Source organism: Xiphophorus couchianus, chromosome 13 (assembly GCF_001444195.1).
Source record: "Xiphophorus couchianus chromosome 13, X_couchianus-1.0, whole genome shotgun sequence".
Lineage (NCBI taxonomy): Eukaryota > Metazoa > Chordata > Actinopteri > Cyprinodontiformes > Poeciliidae > Xiphophorus > Xiphophorus couchianus.
In genome coordinates this window covers 23,567,618-23,588,055 of record NC_040240.1, presented here as the reverse complement: position 1 = coordinate 23,588,055, position 20,438 = coordinate 23,567,618, and the positions used below count along the sequence as shown (strand labels likewise).

Genomic DNA, 20,438 nt, shown 5'->3' with positions numbered 1-20,438 from the left:
TGAAAGCGAACCGCTTTCCGAACAAATGTAATTTTGATGCTTGTCTCTGTGTCGCCCTGTAAAGTCTTAAACTTAGTTTGAAACATTATCTTAGTCCAGCTCTCTCTGGTGAACTCAGATAAGAGTCACACTTAGGATTTATTGACACCAAGATTTATGAATAAAATGTGATGTTTATTAATATAGTAATGGTTTTTATGTTTTAGTTAAAAATATATATATATTTTCTTGTCCTTCAGGCACGTTTTTGCCCATGTGGGATGGCTATAAACCATCGTCAGACTCTCAGCTGATAAAACCATGTAACCCTGGAGGGATATTAAATGTCAACTTCTTCCCTGAACATCTAAACGCAGGATGTGACATTGCTCTACATTATGGGTGTGAATTATTAAACCTCCCTATCTGCATGTGTGCCCGAGGTGATGGTGTTCAACTCTAATTTTGTGAGTGAATGTAACTTCATGCATGGGGAACCAGGATATTATCCAGTCTGAAGTAAAAAAAATATATATTGTTGAGATAATGGGCCTGGAATATGAGGACGTTGTCTGTGCTTGTTGGATCACGCTTCTCTGTAACTGCTTCAAAGAAAATAATCAGCAGAAACATTACATCTCCGGCTGCGGTTAATGGTTTAAAAAGGAAACGAAAAAAACAAGAGGAGGAAAACAAAAACGGTGATATCAAATTCTGATCAATCTTGACTGGAGCTGGATGTGAATCTAGAATAAATGAGATGTGCTTTTGATCACAGATGGTTCTGTAGAAGAAAACAGTTCAGCCTCAGAAGATAAAAAAACAGATAATGCAGAGATAAATCTTCTGAATAATCTTTATTTCTCTGATAACTCTGACGCTCGTGGCATATCGGAGATTTATGATTCTGTACAATATCAGAAAACCAACAAAGTCAAACTGCTCTGAAATGTTCGGCGTTTTTAATGTGCTAATTAAAAACAGAGCGCTGTGAAGATCCGGATCAAAGCAAAATGATTTACTAAACAATCCGTTTGATTCGCAGCTCATTAATAGAGCGGTCACCTCACAAGAGCAAGTTTTATCAGGAGACAAAAATCTGACGCTGTACACACAAAATCATGACCGACGTAATCAGAAAAATGTCTGCAGGCTACAAACTGTCAAAGTCTCCAAAGATGACAGGAGGAGTGATAATGAAAAAAATCCCAGATCTGCAGATTTATGATCCGCTGCAATTAAAGACGAGTTTCTCCTCTTTCATTAAACAGCTATGAAGTCTTTTAATGGTTTAAAGATACAGAAACGGTGAAAAGTAAACGCACCCGTTAAAATATCAGATTTTTTGTGATGTAGAAGAATTAGACCAAATTAAATCATCTCAACTTTAAACAAATCTCTAAGGCAGAAGATGCAAAAACTAAAAGTTGGAACCTGAACTAGAACTTTGTTGAAGCACCAATAATAGTAAATTTGATCAATCAAAAATTTACTTCAGAGGGATTTTTCCTGACTTTTGGATCCTTAAGGTAAAATAAAAACTGCAGAGGTTCCAAAATATCTGAAGTATCAGTATAACCTTACAAAGACAAGTTGACAATATATATATATATATATACTGAAGGATCAGCAGGAATTAGAAAATACTGGTTGTGTTCTGCATATGAGATCTACTGCAGGATACAAAGAAAACATTCAGGACGGACCGAAATCTGCTGAAACGAGGCTGAACTAGAGGTTTTGGACCAAAATTACAAAACACAAAAACTTCAAACATAGTGATGGCAGTATCATGCTGATGGATTCTTTAGACTGAACTGTTTTTGCAGAATTAAATTAAACTGATAACAGTTTCAACCCCAAAACCCTCCAGGTGACTTCAAGAAAGGAGCTAAAAGTGGAACGTCCTAGTCAAAGTCCAGACCTAAACCTGACATGAAATCTTTTACGCTGGCTCACATAAAGAGGTTTGTAGACAGGAGATGTCTTCACAATGAGAGATTTGGAGAACTTTTCCAGGACAAAGTGGGGAGAAACTGCAGAGTCATTAAAATAGAATAATAAATAAAGCAATATAGGCTACTGTAGATTATTTAGATTTTTAACAATTCCCTCAGCTTTATATGTTATTTAGCTGAATTACACAGCTTAAACGTAACATTAACAGGTGGACGTAATTGTAAAATGATTTGTTTTGATTCTTTACATCACAGAAACCCGACATTTTCCCAGCATGTGCAAACTTTATATCTCAATATTTGTCGACACCAATCAGATTTCACATTTCCCTCATAACCAAAAGCATATGACAAAAAAAAAAACATCCAAAGCCCAGAAAACCACTAAAATCCTGTGTAGTTTGTTGAATAAAAATACTCCAGAACAGTTCAGGGAATTCAGAGTGAGGAGGATTTTCAGTATAATTCAGAGTCAGGTAAAATTGTAATTTGTTTTGCAAACCTGCAGGGTTTCTTCCTGGCGTTTCTGCTCTGAATAATTTACAACACAAAGCTCTACACAGTTTTCACATTTGTGGTTCCTGTGGTTGACATCGCACCCGTTTCAACTTCCCAGCAAGTCAAGCTTCGACTTTTAACACGTGTTGGAGCAAAAAAAAAAACTCATTTGTAAAACATCTTCAACAGTCGGGTTTGCCACATGAAAGTGGAAAAAAGGCTGGTTTAACGCTCAGCGAGGTGAAGATGATGCTCCCTTTATGTGAAGCTGAGCAGCTGAAGAGAGGCTTTTTAAATATTTTTATCTTTCAGAATCTAAACCCAACAAGCAAAATGAATTAAACTGTGAAAAACCAAACAGATGAGTAAAAAAAATCAACAGAAAATCCAACAAGTTTGATCAACATTGAGCAAAAAGCTGAACAGCACCTTTATGTTTGTAATGAGGCCAGAGAGTTAACTGATTTAAAAGTCATTTTTCTGATGCATTTTAAGAAACTGGAACGTTTGAGCAACTAAATAACAGATTTTCGTGCGAACCAGTTATATAAAGTTCATTAAGTTTACCTTTGATGAACTACAGACGGCTGCTTATTGTCTGGTTAAAGCTGAGAATAAACAAACAATAAAACGCAAAACAGAAAATCTAACATGAGTGGAAAGGAAGTAACTTCACCTGCATTCCACTCAAACAAACATGTAGATTTTTTTTTTAAAGTTTTCCTACCTTTAAAATTAACAAAGGATCTTTTTTTCCAACATTTTCTCCCATTTTATTTTTTTTATATATTTTTTAAACCTGCTAGATTTTCCCAGATGGGTTGAGCAGAAGAGAAATTCAGAAGGAAGATTGTGAAAAGTTGAGTACATTCAGAGTAAACCGACCAACTTTGGCTTGAAGTTTCAGTAGTGTGAGGAATCTATGAAGATGTGAGCTGAAAAGATCATAAAATCATCTGTGACATAAACACCCAACCAGCCCATCAGGCCCAGAACGGAGCATCTGCTTCCCCCCATCAGGAGTTCATATTTCATATCATTTCAGTGGTTAGGAGATATTCTCTGACCAGCTGCAGCTATGCATTTTAATAAAAACCCAATCCTCCTTAAATCCTGCAGCTGCTCCTGCAGAAGTGCTTTCAAACATCAGATGATCGTCCTGAGATCTCGTCTCAGCAGCTGCAGCAGCCTGCTGACTCGTTTTAATTGCTCCGCCGTCGCCGCCCACGCCGCCGCTCCCACCCAGGAAAGTCTGATCATCTGTGGGGCGGCTGCGTCAGCAAACGGGGGAGATTTGAGGAAAGTTTATTCTGTTAAAAAACATTGCATTAATCTTCCTGAATGCAGCGAGAAGAGGCTTAAACGTTTCATCGAGCGTTCCCGTCCTGATCCCGGCTCTCCAGGCAGAGACATTTCATTAGTTTTCCTCTGAAGCTCCTGAGTGGCACCGAGGTTCAGAAAGCTGCTGCTCTAGTTTTCATTTCATGTTTTTAGCACTAAAAGAATTAAACATTTAGGGGTAAAAATGCTCCGTGGGCCCCGCTGGTCGCCTCAGCGGCAGCCGCAGTGGAAATCGGCGTTGGGATCCATCAGCAGCTTCTTCCGGTCCACATGCAGACAGTCGATGTGGTACCAGGCGTCGCACACGTCGCACTGGATCCATTGCACCGTGTCCTGCTGCGGCAGCCGGCAGCGCAGCGCCGCGCACGGCTCCACCGGCCCTGCCGCCACACCGCCGTCCTCATCTTCATCGTCGTCCTCGTCGGAGGAGGACGAGGACGAGCCGGAGGAGGAGGAGGCAGAAGAGGTGGAGGAAGAAGAGGAGGAGGAGGGAGAGGGCAGCGAGGGCCGAGGGGGGAGCGGGTGTTTTCTGGGCCGGCCGCGGCGTTTACTTTAGGGAGGAAAAGAAAAAACAGAGAAATCATGAAAAGAAGAAAAAAACTGCAACTAATTACAGGAGAAACCTTAAAACTTAATAAACTTGATTAAATTCCTGGTTTCAGTTCTTTGGCTGGTCCGGTTGGCTGGTTTACCAACACCACTGTGCTGATGACACTCAGCTCTATGTTATAACAAAACATGAAGATTTGAATATTGAAGCTACATGCTGAATCACATGTTTTATTATATTGAATTAAAGTAAAATTGAAGCACTGACATTTTTATTATGCATTTGTACCTCTTTTGTTACTTAAATATTTTTACAGTTTTGCGATTTGTATTTTTATTCACTTTATTTTAACAAATAACTGGCCCTCATTTAGTTAAATATATTATTAATCTACATGTTTAATTTTTTATCATCTCCTCTGGCCAGCAGTAAAACTTCATTCCAAACATCTTACGCTGTCTGATGGTGGAATCGGTTGAACTGCATCCTTCCTCTGTCGTCGGTGCGAATCCTCACTGTGGGCGAAGCCAGGCTGTAGTTCTCTCCTCCCACCACCAGAGGGGAGAACACCGGCGAGCTGTTGGCCCTCCGCCTGCCTCGCTGCGCCACCGGTTTCTGCTGGCGGAAAGCGGCGATGGTTCCGTTCACCACGGTTTTGACGCGTTGCGCGGTGTCCACTTCCTGTCTGTGGGGAACCACGCTGGTGAAGGACGCCTGCAGCAGCTGTTGGTTCAGCCGGCTGTTGGTCATGGCGCCGTGGAAGCTGCCGATGGTCCGGACGCCCACCGGGAAGGGCTTGGCCTCCAGCGGGCGGCGGATGTCGCCGTGGAGCTTGGGCTGCAGCTGGGGAGGCGGAGGGGAACCGAAACCTTCAGACTCAGATTTGTAGAGTCTCCGTCTCTTCTTTGGTCTGGATCTCTGTCCGTCCTCCACCACTCCTGTCACAGCTGGATCAAAAAACAAGAAAGTCACAAATTAAATTTCTGTTTTAAAATATATTACATTTTTTAATGCTCATAAACCCAAACCCACTATTTATAAAATCATTTGTATTTAAATATCTGGATGTTGTTAAATTCAAAATATCACAGATAAAGAACAGAGCAAATAAAATTCAAAAATTGTTTTAACCAAAGAGAAGGAGGAGGATACAATTTAAGAAAAATTAAATGATGGGAACAATGAAGCAATGTACAAATAAATATATATTCAGAGGGATGTACAAAAAATATTTCTAACGTTATATGGAAGATGAAATAAAATATAGAACATTCTTAGATGATTTAGGTAAATGTATTTAATACAAAATTAAAGTTTACTGATCTTTGAGAGAGTGAATGTGCATCATTATGCTATTAACATATTGAAAATGGTCTCAAAAAATCAATATTATTGTTTATTGCAAAAATTACTGGGACAATTTATCATACAGCAAAATTCATTATCGTTACAGGATTATATGTATTATAGCAATATCTGACATAGAAGATATAACTTCATATTATATATATGTATATATATATATAGTATAAAACATGTGTTTAATAAAATAGTTTTCCATGCAAGATATTGATATAACATATACTGTTAGATGTATTTTAATATATTTCGGTATATTGATTAATAGTATAAAGATGGGGGGGAAAAAAGTGTAAACTTCTTCTCACTGCTGTCCAAACAATTAACTGATTTTTATGTGTCAAACATTGTGTTTTCGTGTGTGTATGTTTGCATACATGTATTATTGTTCAACATAAATAAAGAACCATAAGGTGAGCTGCCGTTCACCTCCTCGCCCTCGGGGCTCGTCGGAGCTGTCGTCCTCCAGCAGCACAGTGTGAGCAGACTTCCTCCTGTTCCTGGACGTCGTCTGCAGGGGCTTCAGAGGAACGGCGGCGCTGGAGAAAAACGCCGGGCGCGTGACGGAGGGAAGCAGCGAGGAGAAGCCCACCGGTGAGGAGCAGGACGGGGTCCCTGGGTCAGACACGGCCCCCTCGTGGCTGTGGCTCCTCTTAAAGGTCCAGGCCCGGCCCTTCATCTTACTCAGGCTGCCGATGGAGTTCAGGATGACCGTGGCCCGGTTGATGGACATCTTGGAGAGGTCCAGGTTGTCGGCTGATTTGCGGTCCAAGTTGGTCCTGATGCGGTTCTGTAAGTCAGAGGAAAACGTTCCTGCCTGAAAAACAACAGAGTGACGTACAAAGTTTGAGCTGTTTGGCCAAAATGATCAGAAGTCTCTTCAGATGAAGCTTTGAAACCTCAGAACTCTGAACCGACTGTCAAGCATGGCGGTGGAAGCATGTTGCTGTGGGATCTTCAAAACCACTGCAGTTATGTTAATTTTTTATTCCATGTTTGAGAAATTACCATATGGAAAAAACCCTAAAAGGTCTAAAATTATCATCACATTTATGTGTGTAAGATTGGAAAGATTAGAAGTCTTAAAACTAGAAAATTTTGGACTTTAAAAGTTCCAATCCAATCGGCGGACCAGTCCAACCAGTGGAAAAAATGTGTCTAAAGCCCAGACTCTCCATTTTAATTTTTAATTTGTCAAAGGCCCTAAATAGTAAAAAAAAAGACTCCATCTGATTTAACTTCCTGAGATGACGAGTAAAATTTGAACAAATGTTGAAATGCAGTCAGGGGCCGCACAAAATCATTTTATGGGCTGCAAATGGCCCCGCGGGCCTTATGTTGGACATTAGTTACTGCTGAACCTGGGTTTCTGTGGATAAATGAGAAAATAGAGACTGATGATTATCATAGTTTGTTTAAAAAAAGAAGGGAGTAAAGAAAACAAAAGGTCAAAATCTTAAAAAAAAATACACAAAGAGGTGAAAACATGACTTATAAGTTTCTATCTCATCAAACGTCCTTGAAAGCATCGGTTTGTTACCTTTGGAATCGTGATGGCATCAAAGTCCAGGGGACGAACTTTGACCTTCTGGAAGAGGAAGTAGAACTCTGGACTTCCTGGAGCTGACTGATCTCCGAAGGTGAGCGTGTCGCCGTCCGACAGCTCCCACAGGACGCCCGGCTGCAGCAGAGCCTCGTTCACCCAGGTTCCTGGAAACCAGACAGAAGATGCTAACCGCTAACTGATGCTGCTGAAATCTGATCAAATATTCACCGTTTACAGGATGGGAACTGTTTAAAGTCAAACCAACAGTGAGCAACAGTTTTGCAGCTCCAGAGGGAATGTCACCCGGAGCCAGAAATCCACAAAACTTTTTAATATTCCAACATCTGACAAAAGGAGGACATAACGGAACAAGCGGAGACTGGAAAATAAAGCCGTTTGTTGACTGGATGTGTTTACAGCTCGGAGACTTTGAGGGAAATGTAAAACAGGCTGTGAAATGGAAGCAGAAATGAAAAGCTGGAAGGCTACAAGCCAATCAAACGGCCGTGACAGCAGGAGAAATGTGGCGGGAATGCTAAAACACGAGGCTGACGGCGAAAAGGCGAAATGTAGGGAAACGGACTGTGAAATTACCAGAAAAATTAGACAATAAGGCGCAGTTTAGATGCAGAGTCCATCAGTCACAGTCCGGCAGGCCCAGGGCCAGACTTTACCTCCAGATTTCTCTTTCCATCTCACAAACACCTGAGACAGCAGCAGAACCACCTGAACACGGATCCCAACAGGAGGCGTTTCTCTGCTCAGGGCAGCAATCAGCTCCACTGAAAACATCTTATTATTGGTCCTACATGTATGAAAATGTTCGTGTCAAATTTATTATGTTTGATGGGTTTTTCTTCAGATGCAGCTTTGCATTCAGTTTGAATCAAACAGAAAAATGTCTGATTTATTTTCTTTCTTGTAATAAACCGACCTGTCACTCTCTGTTGCTCAAACGGGTCATATTTAAAACAAATGAAAATGCTCGGGTTTTTTTAAACATAAAATTAATTTTTTACACAATAAATATCTCAATAATTTGAGATGATTGTTAAATACAAGGTTATTTATTTATTTGATTTATTTGAGACCTAAAAACCCTGATCCAAGCTTCCAGCGCCGACAAACTGAAAAGCTTTAAATATTTTTATTTTTGGTCAAGTGAAGCCAATAAGTACAAAAGATTGTGACTTTTCTGAAGATTCATTGAAAAAATATTATAATTTAGCATCTTTGTAGAAGAAAATGCAAAGATTAATTATTAAAATGTTCAAAGTTTTGGGTGGAACCTTTATATTTGCCCGTTTCCGGTACATCCAAAAATCTGACGCACAACCGACATTAACTGGAGTACACAGACTGACTGCTGAAGAACAACACAGTCAGAGCAGTAAATAAGCCAAAACTGTACAAAAAATGTAGATTTAAGACAGAAAAACTTTTTTCTACACAGAATTTCTCAAGTTGCAGCTTTAGCTTCAAATTCTGAAAAGAAAATCTCATATTAAGCACATTGTGCTAACAAATAAATCAGCCATGTACTGTAGTCAGGCAGAAAGGTCTGAACTTTTCCTGTTATTTTGTCGCTGCTGTTTCATCCTTGCAACAAATATTGCATTGTAGGCAATAAAATGTTCATTTTCTCATTTAAAAAAGGAATTCTTTGTTTATTGGAAAACTTGAACGTATTTAATGTTGTATAAAAAGACTTAAATGGAAAATGTGGCCATTTATTTGATCAGATTAATCGATTAGTAGGTTAGTTGCCGCTGTACTGTGAAGGTTCCTGTCTCTCTCTGCAGATGTGGTATTTCCTGTCAGTGGGTGTGTCTTCCTGTGTCATGTTGGGTCTTGACTGGGACGGTCCAGGTGTGTTTCATTCTCACCGTGGCTGCTCCTGTCTTTGATGTGAACCCTCCAGCCCTCCTCCTGCGGCGCCGGCGCCTCCTCGTCGCCTCCGCTCGCCTCCTTCTCGGCGTGCAGCTCTGCGTGGATGCGCGACACCGAAGCCGAGTCCAGCGTCACGTCGCACAGCTCGGCGGCCCGGCCCAGGCGGAACACGGAGCGGCTCAGCCCCGGCCGGAACGTGTAGAGGTCCCGCGCAGAGTCGCCCGTGGACAGGCCGATCCGCAGCAGCTGGAAGCACGGCTGCGCCCCGTTCAGCATGGCTGAGGCCGCCCCCTGATCTGTGACCGGCCCTGAGCTACAGCCGGCCCAGATCCATTTCCAAACACACCTGTGAGCAAGTGGAGAGCAGCCAAGCTGAGAGTCGGAGCAGAACGCCGAGCCGGCGGATCGAAACGTGAAGGTCACAGGCGGGTGCAGCGGCGCTCAGCAACAGGTGCTTCCATTAGCATGCAGAGCAGCCGCCACGCTGCGCATAAATGAATGAGTAATGAGGATCTGGAGCCGAGTGGAAGACGGTGAAAATGAGCTCCTGCTCTGCTTTATGAGCCCCGGCTCACACAGACCAAAGCCCCTGCGGAGAGGGGACTGCCGAGCTGCCAGTTCAAACACTAAGAGGCGCGTGAACGTGAACGGCAGGTGAGTCACAGCATCGCTAACGCAACGCCAAGATGGACGGATTAAACGCCAAAACCTGCTCCCAACTCTGCAGCTGGGACTTTTACTTTGAAATCTACTTTGAAAGACAGAAAATCACTGGAGGTTCGACTGAGAAACTGATGATCGATCTGAAAGAAAACAAAGAAAAACATCAAATTAAAATACATTTTTCTGTTCAGGACCAATAATATTTAACCTGTAATAAACACGAGTGAGCCAAAAAATTTAAAAAAATCATGAACATCAACACCTTGAACAACAGGCCTGAGCAGTAACAGAAGCAGGCTTTCCCCAGAATGCTACAAGCATATTATTGGAATGTTGAGTGGAAGGAGGAAATGTGGTAGAAAATGTTGCATAAGCAACAGAAGTAGCCAGGCAGGTTGGTGTAATAGCAACATTTAGCTCAGTTGTTTTGGCTCTGGTGTATTTTGTCTTTGTGTTGATAATACTCTGCAGATCCTCAGTGAGGTTTAATAATTTCTGCAGTTATTAAAGCAGAAATGAAACCTGCATCACTACAGTTCTTATCAAAGGGAAACTTCACCCTGAACCTCCAGCAGCTTGGATTCTGCCCCAGGAATCTTCACCATCTTAACAACATTATCAGGTCTGCAGTTATCCCTGATGCTTTTGACTCTTATTTCTCCTTCCACTCAACTTTCCATGAGTATATTTAGATCCAGCACTTTAACATGTCAGTGACTGTCGATACAGCAGTCTTCCAAATGATTGTAACATTAACAAATAATTTGTGCATTAAAAATCATTTTCTGAGCTGTACTCATTACTACTAATAAAAAAACTAAACACGCGTTATATATTATTTGTAGCTTAATTACTGACAGAAATGATCTGAACTTTGATGGTCCAGTTTATTGATCAGTTTGATCAGAATGTGCAGCTTTAAGAAGCAGAAGTGTGCATCGTGTTCCAGCTGCCAAATCACGGGATCAGGACACAAAGCAGAACTCAATAACTATAATAATTATTTAAATATAAACTTTAAATCGGTGTATTTTAACACAACCTGCCTTAATCCTGTGGTATCAACCCGTTTTCACCCAGTTTGGGCTGATTGGAGCGGATTCAGCAGCAGCAGAGGCTCCGGCTCGCTGTCGTTTAGTTCCTTGTTAGGATGAAAGTCAGAGGCTCCACTTACAACAATGACAGAGCAGCGCAGCGTCTCCCTCCGCGACCTGCAGCTCCAATCCCCGCGTCCGCTCCTCCAGCAGCCGCCTCAACACTCACACCGCAGCTAAGTTCGACTTTTACGGATTATTTTCGCGTCTCCGTCGGTCCCTGGAGGTTTCCGTGCGGGTTTCAGTGCGGGCTGTCGCCTTCGTGCGGGAGGAAGTGCTTTGAAATTTGGCGCGCCAGTCCCGGGTCTTCCGTGCGCTACGAGCGGCGTCACTTCCTGATTCTCCCCGGTTGGCTGAGAGCCATGGCGGCTTTAGCGGGAGCAGGCGGACCGGTTTGTCCCACTGGGACTGGAGCCAGACCCGCTTTCTTTGTTTTGCTGACGGCTGGAAACAGACCTGGTCATAAATCTTTAACTCTTTAACATTTTGTCTCATTAGAGCCACAAACTTTAATATGTTTTTGGCAAAATTTTATAAGAACTACAAACATGAAGTACAGCATAAATTTGTAGTGGACACTTTTAAAGAAAGCTTGGGTAAATATCTGAAAAGTGTGGCATGCTTTTGTCTCCAGCACCTCTGAGTTGCAGCTTTGTAGAACCATTTTCTCTTACATTACAGTTTAATTTTACTACATACTGCCCATTATTTTTGGCAAAAGAGTTCAAGCTTAAATAGATTAGATATGATCTGATTACATTTATCAGATCATATCTGATAAGCATAATCAGTTGTGCCACAGATTCTTTGGACTTTGACTGGACCATTCTACTCTGACTATTCTTTAATCTAGGTCACATGTCAAACAAAAAGCCTTTTTTACAAAAACATAAAATCTTACCAAGTACATTTAATCTAATTTCTAGTTCAAATATCTTAATAAACTTGAAATAAGAAAACTAACTCATAAGTAACTTTTCAGTAACTAATAATTCCTGAATATTGATTTTAAAAAAGCAGTTTTACTGGCAGATAATTTCTTGTCTAACAAAGATAAACTTTTGTCACATTTTGATCATGGACTGTTAACAGTTTTGTTGGGATCTAGTAGAATATTTATTAATTTACCAGCAGGTCATTTTTTCTTTTCCTAATTATTTCTGATTTTGATTTTTGAAATCCTACAAAGAAGAGAAATTATAATAAATGATGCATTGATAGATGGATGGCATCTATATTAGACTTATATGCAGTGTTGGGTAGTAACGGATTACATGTAACGACGTTACGTAATTTAATTACAAAAAAAGAGTAACTGTAACAGTCACAATGAGAAAATATGTAATTCAGTTGCAGGCAGTTACTTCCGAAAATATTAAGAATTACAAATTTAGTTACATTTAAAAAAAAATATGAACAAAAGCCTTTGCGAAATATGTAATGATATTTTTATTGCTTTGCGCCCTATATCGCCGTTTCCCGCTACGGCTCCTTGTCTCTATCATATTTCCCAGCCGCGATGCCTGATGGTCCATCCTGTGCTGGCGGAGCCTCCTGGAGGAACAGCGAGCGGGCGGACGGTTCCATTTCAGCTCAAGCAGCGCATCAAAAATGACACTGGAAATATAAGGAGCATTTCATTTACATATGTGAAAATGGCTCAAATTTAACCGTGCAGTGCAAGAAGTGTTTGCCGGCTATCAAGAACTTGTCCACGTCGAAGCAATTTATGTCAAACCTGAGGAAACATTTAGAGGTACTAAGTGCAACTCACTGATAGACGAAGCGTATTGTTTTACGAATATTTGACTGTTTGGTGTTGATGCATGACAAACGTTGGAATCTATTCTTTCCCATGAGACATTGTATGCAATGTGCTCGTGTTATGGTTTTCATGATGAACATAAAGTAAACTAGAAAATTCCTGAAGAAATTTAACTGGGGCCTGCCAAAGTGGGCCCGTCGGTTTGGACCCAGCGTTCTGATGCTAAAAATTAGCATCAATGCTAAGCTTAGCTAAATAGTAGTCATTAGCTTGTGGAATTTTATAACTTGCTTCACAAGTCAGTCATTACTCTCCTTATGCATTGCTATGGGCAGGCCCCAATTAATGCTACTTTGAACATATAATTATTAATTATAGTATATTTTTCTGGACCCATCGTCCATCTTAATTCTTGATGCACTGTATTGTGCCGTGTTTAATTTTACAAGCAAGGGTGTGCAAAGAAAAAATCAAGAAAAATAAAATGCGATGTAAAAGTCTTACTTTGCTTATTTATTACTATACTAGAGCACTTCATTGTCATTGCACATGTATGAAGTAATGAAATGCAGTTTGGCATCTAATCAAGTGCAACGTGTGCAGATTGTACAGCATGTAGTATTTAGAGATAAAATGCAGTTATTCACAGCTAGGGTAAGGAAAGATGGTTGATAGATATGTACAGCAGAATAAATAAATTACCCCTAGGGAAATGCATGTATGTGCAGAGCCACTGTAGATAGGGCTATACAAGTGCGAATTGAAGAGGAACACTGTACAAATGTTGGGATGGTACAGTAAGGTATGGATAGAGGGGAAGGAAAGACTGGTCTTTGGGAAGAGTTCAATAAGGTGACCGCTGTAGGAAAGAAGGGGTTTCTGAACCTGCTTGTGTTAGTCTGCAAACTGTGTAAATGGTAGAACCCGGGGGAGGAGCAGAAAAGAGTATGGCCCGATGAGAGGAGTCTGAGAAAATCTTACATGCCTGGTGCTGGCATCTCTTCTTGTGGACCTCCTGTGATTGCCTGTCAGCAATTCCCTCTCAGCTTAGTGCTCTTTTAAGGTTCCCACTCAGTTCTCAAAAATTAAATGTTGAACATGGGTCAATACTCATTAAAACCTCAAAGTAATCAAAAAGTAATCAAAAGTAATTAATTACATTACTTTTTAAAAGTAATCGAAAAGGTTACACTACAGTTACATTTTAAACAAGGTAACTTGTAACTGTAACGGATTACATTTTTAAAGTAACTTACTTAACTTAAAGTAACACTGCTTATATGTTTGCAAAAAGAACTATTAGAAAATGTTTTTGCGAAGCCCCAAAGCCTTTCTAATGCTCCATGTGTTCCTGCTGTCAGATTTTGCTCCACTGCAGTGGATCTGTGTCATATTCAGAGTTATCATCATGAGCTGGATATCGCGTCATCTCTCACTCTGACCTCCTGAGTCGCTCTGTCTCGTCTCCCGCTCAGAGCAGATAGACGTGCAGATATGATTCATCGTCTGGAGGTGATGCTTCACAGCTCATTCCTGCATCCACACTTTGTCTCATTCAGCTAAAAGGACACAGCCCTGCTGCAGAGGCAGATGGTGACAAAGACTTCACAGGGACAGGAGAGCATGTGTGGTTATGGCGGCCATAAAGCCGAGCTGTAAAAGGCTCTTAGAGGCGCCCGTTTCTGTTTCCCATAAAGCAGCTTTAAGGTTTTTCTGCTTCCCAACAAATTCTCATGAATAATAAGATCAGGGGATTATTTAAGGTCCAGTAAAAAAACAAACCTGGATTGAGCTCAGAGTTATTGGTGCATGGGAGCTTTTTAACAAATGCATAGTCAATAATAAAACCTCATTCACTTTAAATGCATTAAAGTGTTCAGAAAGTGTGAAAGGGCCAAGATCAATGAATAGTAAAACGTTCACAATGAAGTGAAAACACTTTGGATGAAAATTGCCTGAAGAGGAAAAAAGCAAAGTCAGCATACTGTAAATACTGATGTACGAATTTATTCATTATTGTAACAAGAAACAGTTTAAGCTTTAAACTGCAGCTGCTTGAAATATTGGACTTTGTAGAGGGAGATATTTAATTCTCCGGAAAATTAAAGTACAATACTGTGAAGAAGTTCTCACCACCTTACATCGGATTTTTATCGCACTTAAATCTTTTAGACCATTAAATGCATCTTAACACCAGATGCAAAAGAATTTAAAAGCAGTTTTCCGGTGAGGATTTTCCAGACCAATTTGTTAAATTATGATTTAACTAAATTGATGACTTTTTTTTTTTTTTTTTTTAAGCTGAGCTCAAATTCACTCACCACACCCAGATCTGATTACTGCGAAACCTGTTGGACCAAAACCTAAAAATAAAAACTAAATAGAACCTGTCTGACAGGATGAAGCAGCACATCAGAGCCCAATCTAAATAAAATTAAAGAACAGACGACATCTATCATTCTGGAAATTATTAAAAGTTAATTTTTCAGGCTTTATGACTCCAGTAAACCACATCCAGTTCCACACTGCAAAAAAACAAAATCTTACCAAATATATTGATAGTTTTAAATGAAAATATCTGATTATACTTAAAATAAGACTAAACTAACTTACAAGCACCTGTTCAGAAGGATATAGGAGTTTGTTTTAAGTCAATAATAATTAAATATTGATGATAAAAAAGTATTACTTCTACTGGCAGATTATTTCAGTTATTACAAGACATTTTTTGTGATTTAGTTTTTGGATTGACCTTGAAGTTAAAGTCAATGAATCATCTGTGGAAAGTTAAAAGACAAATAAACTTTTAGATTTGACTCTTTCATTTGTTTTAATCAAGAATAAAATGATTCCCACCTTACATCTGCTGATGGAATAAGACTTGCATATAAAAACAAAGCAACACGACCAAAGACGGTGCCATAAAATAAACTGTTTTTATCATGTTTTAAGTGAAGTCAACACAGTTTCAGATGCAATAACCCAAACATCGAATGTCTTCATAATCATAAAGGATGTCCAGTAACAGGAAAGCTGCTTAATATCAACTTCATCAAAATCAATCAGATCTATGCATGCAACATTCTTATGTTAACAGTTATTAGTTGAATTAACAGATTTTAAAAGATTCAGATACTAACAATATTTTTGCAAAACATCAAACATTTTTAAGTTTAAAGGTTTTAATCTGTTGTTCAAAACAGCTAAATTCAAACAGATTAAACAGAATCTTTATGTTTATAGTCAATAATTCATCAAAACATTTCACCTCCTCTGTTGTCATCTTAGTTCTTTAATCATAAAATGTCACATAAATAATAAATACACTTTTAGAACACAATTTAAAGAAAAAGGTTGGATAGATTTGAAAGTTTGGAGCTTCATAGAGGTTCCAGTGATCATGTTATTGTGTCTGAGTGTTTACATCAATAATGCTTTGAAGCAAAAATATATTCCACATTTTTGTGATTCATGAAAAACCATCTATCCTGCTGCATTAAATGGAAGTAAAGATTATTCTTGGATGAATGAAACCCTGGACTCCATCTGCCATCCTCAGCCAATCAAAATGAGTGAAACTTTGACAGAGTCTGAAGAGGAAAAATGCAAACAGGCCAATTCACATCAGCTAACCAGGTCGTGTGATTGTACATTCATAAAAGCAACAGAAAACTTGTCTAGGGTGTAACTGATAGACAAGTTCTGTGTTTTTATGGGATGGTTTTGTGATCTCTTCTAAAATCGCCCCAAACACAACAAAAACCTACTAGTTTGCATTCTAAAATTAAAAAAAGAAAGCTTTTAATCAGTCATATCCGTTCAGGTTTCCTTAGAAAACGATTGCTCACATGCTTTTAGTTTCCCACTGAAGGTCAGAACTGACGTGGTTCTGATTTAATGAAAACAGGATGAGTTAACCCAAATGGCTGCGTAATAAAACAGAATAATATCATTCCATTAGAGGCAGAAAAAACTGAAAAGCACATCAACTGAGAGCAACAAAAACAGATGAAATCATCACTGAAAGCAAAGCAGGGTCGTGCTCCAAATGTGATCCATTTATACGCATATTTTTAACCCAGACAACAAAACAAAATTTAAAAAGCATAAAAACAAAGATGACAGGAAGTCTTCTGTTTTCAGATTCCATATAATTATCACTCATTTCAGCTGGAACAGCAGCGATTGGGGAAAAAAATGTTTTACAACCAAAACAAGTAGTTTAATATCTACTTTATGCAAAATGAGAAATAAGATCCTCCAGTTTTACTGCCGCTGAGTCCCAGCAGTGATCAGGTGATTTTCAGGAGGCTGATGGGAAACCAGAGTCACAGAAAAAAGATGCAATTCATGTGATCATTATTTGCTTTCTGGCCTTTCGTCCCACAAGTAATCTACAGGCCGGCATGCTGCACCTACACTAACTGTTACAAACACACAGGACAGCAGGTTGTGGCTATAATATTCGAGTAAGTAGGAATATTAAACACAGCTAGAGTTTAAATGCATCGCTACAAAAACACTGAAACGGTCATTCATTAAAACGTGTGGTGCTTTTCTACAAAATATTAGGACGACATCATTGTTTCAAACACAAATTCTATCAAAATAATTTCAGGTTCTAGTTTTATCGTATAAAAGCATTCTGTGGTGCTGGGAGGATGAAGGTGAGGTTAGAAACGAGTTTCAAGCCGAGGGATCAATCAGGGGGAGGCGTGGCGTCGCTTTATGTGTTCATTACTCGGAAAAGGAAATTACTACAAAACACTCTGCGCCAGAATAAGCTCACTCTCACAAAGATAAGCGCCTGGCAATTAGTTTTGCCAATTATCTGTCATGAATCAGAAAAGGCTGTTGATTCAAGCTCCAGTGGAGAGAAGGTAACTGATCTCAGAGTAATTTCCTGTTTGGTTCAAAGGTATTAGTAAACTGCCACTCGCTGCAGACATTGATTCCCTTTTTTATTATTATTATTGTTCTTTGGAATTTCAGAGAATAACAGATTAACATTAGAGGGAATCATGGCTGAAAGAGCATTTTATTAAATCTCCCTCCGCCGGAGCACGGATCAGCACTTCTGCTCCGAGGAGCTTTCTGAACGTGTGATGAAACAGAAAACACGAGAGCGAGGTGAATGACACAAACACAAATCCTTTCATAAAGTCTCCATCAGCCTGAACTTACAGTCATTACTCCAGGAGGATCGATGAAACTTTCACCCCATGAAGCATCAACGTGGCCTGGCAATGAGAATCTGGATTTTGATCACAATTAAATGTTTCATCTTCACTTCAAACAGGAGAAATTTAGCATTTTAGGAGTGAACACAGATCCAGAGGCCTTTGAAATGTGAAGATGAAGAGAATTAAATCCTCAAACCTGCTTTAAATACAGCTTTCAAATATCTTTCACTTAACTCCATCTGCTGGTTCATGCAGAGGGGGTAAGTATCTGCACCCATGGGGCATTTAAAGCAGATGCATGTCACACCGGGACAGATTGAGGAAAACGGCTCCATGTTTTAAACTGTTTGTCTTCTGATAACTGATTCCTGTTGTTCCTGTTTTAGATGGACTTACGTTTGAGAAAATCCAGTTAAATTGAGTTTGTTATTTGATAATAATTTTACATTTGTTATTTGGAGGTAATAACTTTAAAAAACAAAAATAATCAAGAAGGAATATCTCTCCTCTTTTAGAGATGTTTTCTGGAATTTGCTGAATAATGCATAAACAAATGGTCTGAATGCATTCTGTAAAATTAGCTATAAGTACTGCAATAAAAACATGAACATCCATTTCTGGAAAGGTTTTTTTTTAATGTCCCACAGTGGAGAAACAAAGCAAAGCTCTGAGTTCTGCACACTACAGGATTCTAGTTGTGGCCAATTTATTGCATTAAGGAACCGTTTCCAGGCATCAGCTCTTTATTGGACCTTAATCAGGTAAAATGGAAACCTTAGTGGCTCCCATGATACTGTTACTGTGCATTTTTCATTTTCTTTATCTTTGTAACAACATAAAGAAGTAAACTGTTAAAATGTCACCTACAGAAAAGGAGAATCTCCCAGGACTAAAACAATCAACATCAGTCATAACATTATGACCTCCTGCTTCATTGGTCCCTGCTGAGCCTCTGAACGTGTTGTGGTATCTGGCACCAGGATGCAGCAGAGCCTCTGGATCATGGAAGCTTCGTGGATTAGACGTGTTTGTCCAGCACATCTCACAGATGTCACGTTAACCTCCTTCAGCTTCCTGTCAGATAGCTTCCAGCCTTCTGCACCAGTCTGCATCAGAGACTGTAGCTGTTACCCTGCCGCCAGTTTACCACAAATTATTCATTAGACCAGTGTTTAATAATACTCTACCACCAAAACAACCCAGAATGTCTTTACATAATTTTTTAGTTCTTGCAAAACTTAAATTCTAACTCTTGTCCATTTTTCTGCCTCCACTTGGAGCCTAATGTGTCCAAACCAGCAGCAGGAGCCATGATGAAGAGATGATGAGTGTTATTTACATCAGCTGTCAGTGGTCATAATGTTGTGCCTGATCTATGCAGAGTTATTCAACACAGAATTAGTCCATTCAGATGTTAGAACAGTTTTTACAGATCATTTGTAACTCATGACTTTCTGAGAGCTCCCGCTAGTGGTAAAATGTCATCCAATTAAAAAAATATAAATAAATAAATAAATATAAACATTTTTATTTTTATCTTTAAATATTTTTACTCTTTAAATATAAAGAATAAAAATCAATGTCCTCCAGTTTATAAGTGTAATCCTTTTCAGATCCACATTAGAAAAACTCCATCTTGGTTCATACTATATGTTTCAGTCTGCGGCAGCCACAAGCCGCCATATGCTCATGCACAGTCGGCGTGGTTGAAAAAATCGTTCGCCGCCTGCAGTGGGCCTGAGGGATCCAGAGGAGTCCTGCAGATTGGCACAGATGATCAACTAAAACAGGGGTGGGCAAACCTGGTCCTCGAGGGCTGGTGTCCTGCAACTCTTAGATGTCTCCCTGGTCCAACACACTTGAATCCAACAGCTGAATCACCTCCTAAGTGCAGTCAAGTTCTCCAGAGTCCTGCTAATGACCTCATTATTTGACTCAGGTGTGTTGAAGTAGAGACACATCTAAAAGTTGCAGGAGACTTTTAGGCCCTCGAGGCCTGGAGTTGCCCACCCCTGAACTAAAACCTGGACATGAAATCCTGCATCTCCACTGCTGAAGATGAACCTTAGAAATGTTTTATTCTGTATGTTTCAGGAGTGGTTATTAACGTTGGTATGTGAAAAACTCTACATTTCTATAGTGGGACATAATTTTATGATTAAAAATCTCAGATTTGGTCAGTAGTTTACTTTTAGGAGTATAAAATGTATTTGTTGGGTTCATTCAGCAAGATTTTAATAGTAAAAAAAAAAACAAATAAGGAGAAATAACTAATCTCCAAATATGAGGAAATATAATCCTGGGTGCTGCAATTTGTGTGTTTTAACAAGACGAGATCAACTCTTTACTAATAATAACAGAATGAAGTTAAAAACAACATTATCCTCTAAAACATATGAGATCCTATAAAGTTTTCTTACTTTATCTAATTGACATTTTGAGGTAAAATCCCAACAGATGCTGTGAAAGTGTTCTTTTTCCCAAACATTGGCTTTGTGCTTCAGCTTCCAGATTTTGTTTGTCAGGTTTTGCGTTTGAGGCAGAGCCTGAACGGTTCCTGCTCAAACCATCAGCACCTGCGATGTGTCAACAGGCCCTGCAGCCGCAGACAC

General features: G+C 39.6%; 1 protein-coding gene across 1 annotated transcript; it reads right to left on the bottom strand.

The window, feature by feature from the left end:
- Positions 1-817: 817 nt before the first annotated feature.
- On the bottom strand, positions 818-11,209 carry tcf19l (transcription factor 19 (SC1), like). Its single transcript, XM_028037041.1, has 6 exons — positions 10,959-11,209; positions 9,118-9,924; positions 7,226-7,395; positions 6,115-6,502; positions 4,781-5,273; positions 818-4,326 (listed from the first exon to the last, which is right to left on the bottom strand). Exons 2-6 carry the CDS (start codon positions 9,395-9,397, stop codon positions 3,987-3,989), a joined length of 1,671 nt encoding a protein of 556 aa, XP_027892842.1. The 5' UTR covers positions 9,398-9,924; positions 10,959-11,209; the 3' UTR covers positions 818-3,986.
- Between the last annotated feature and the right edge of the window lie 9,229 nt (positions 11,210-20,438).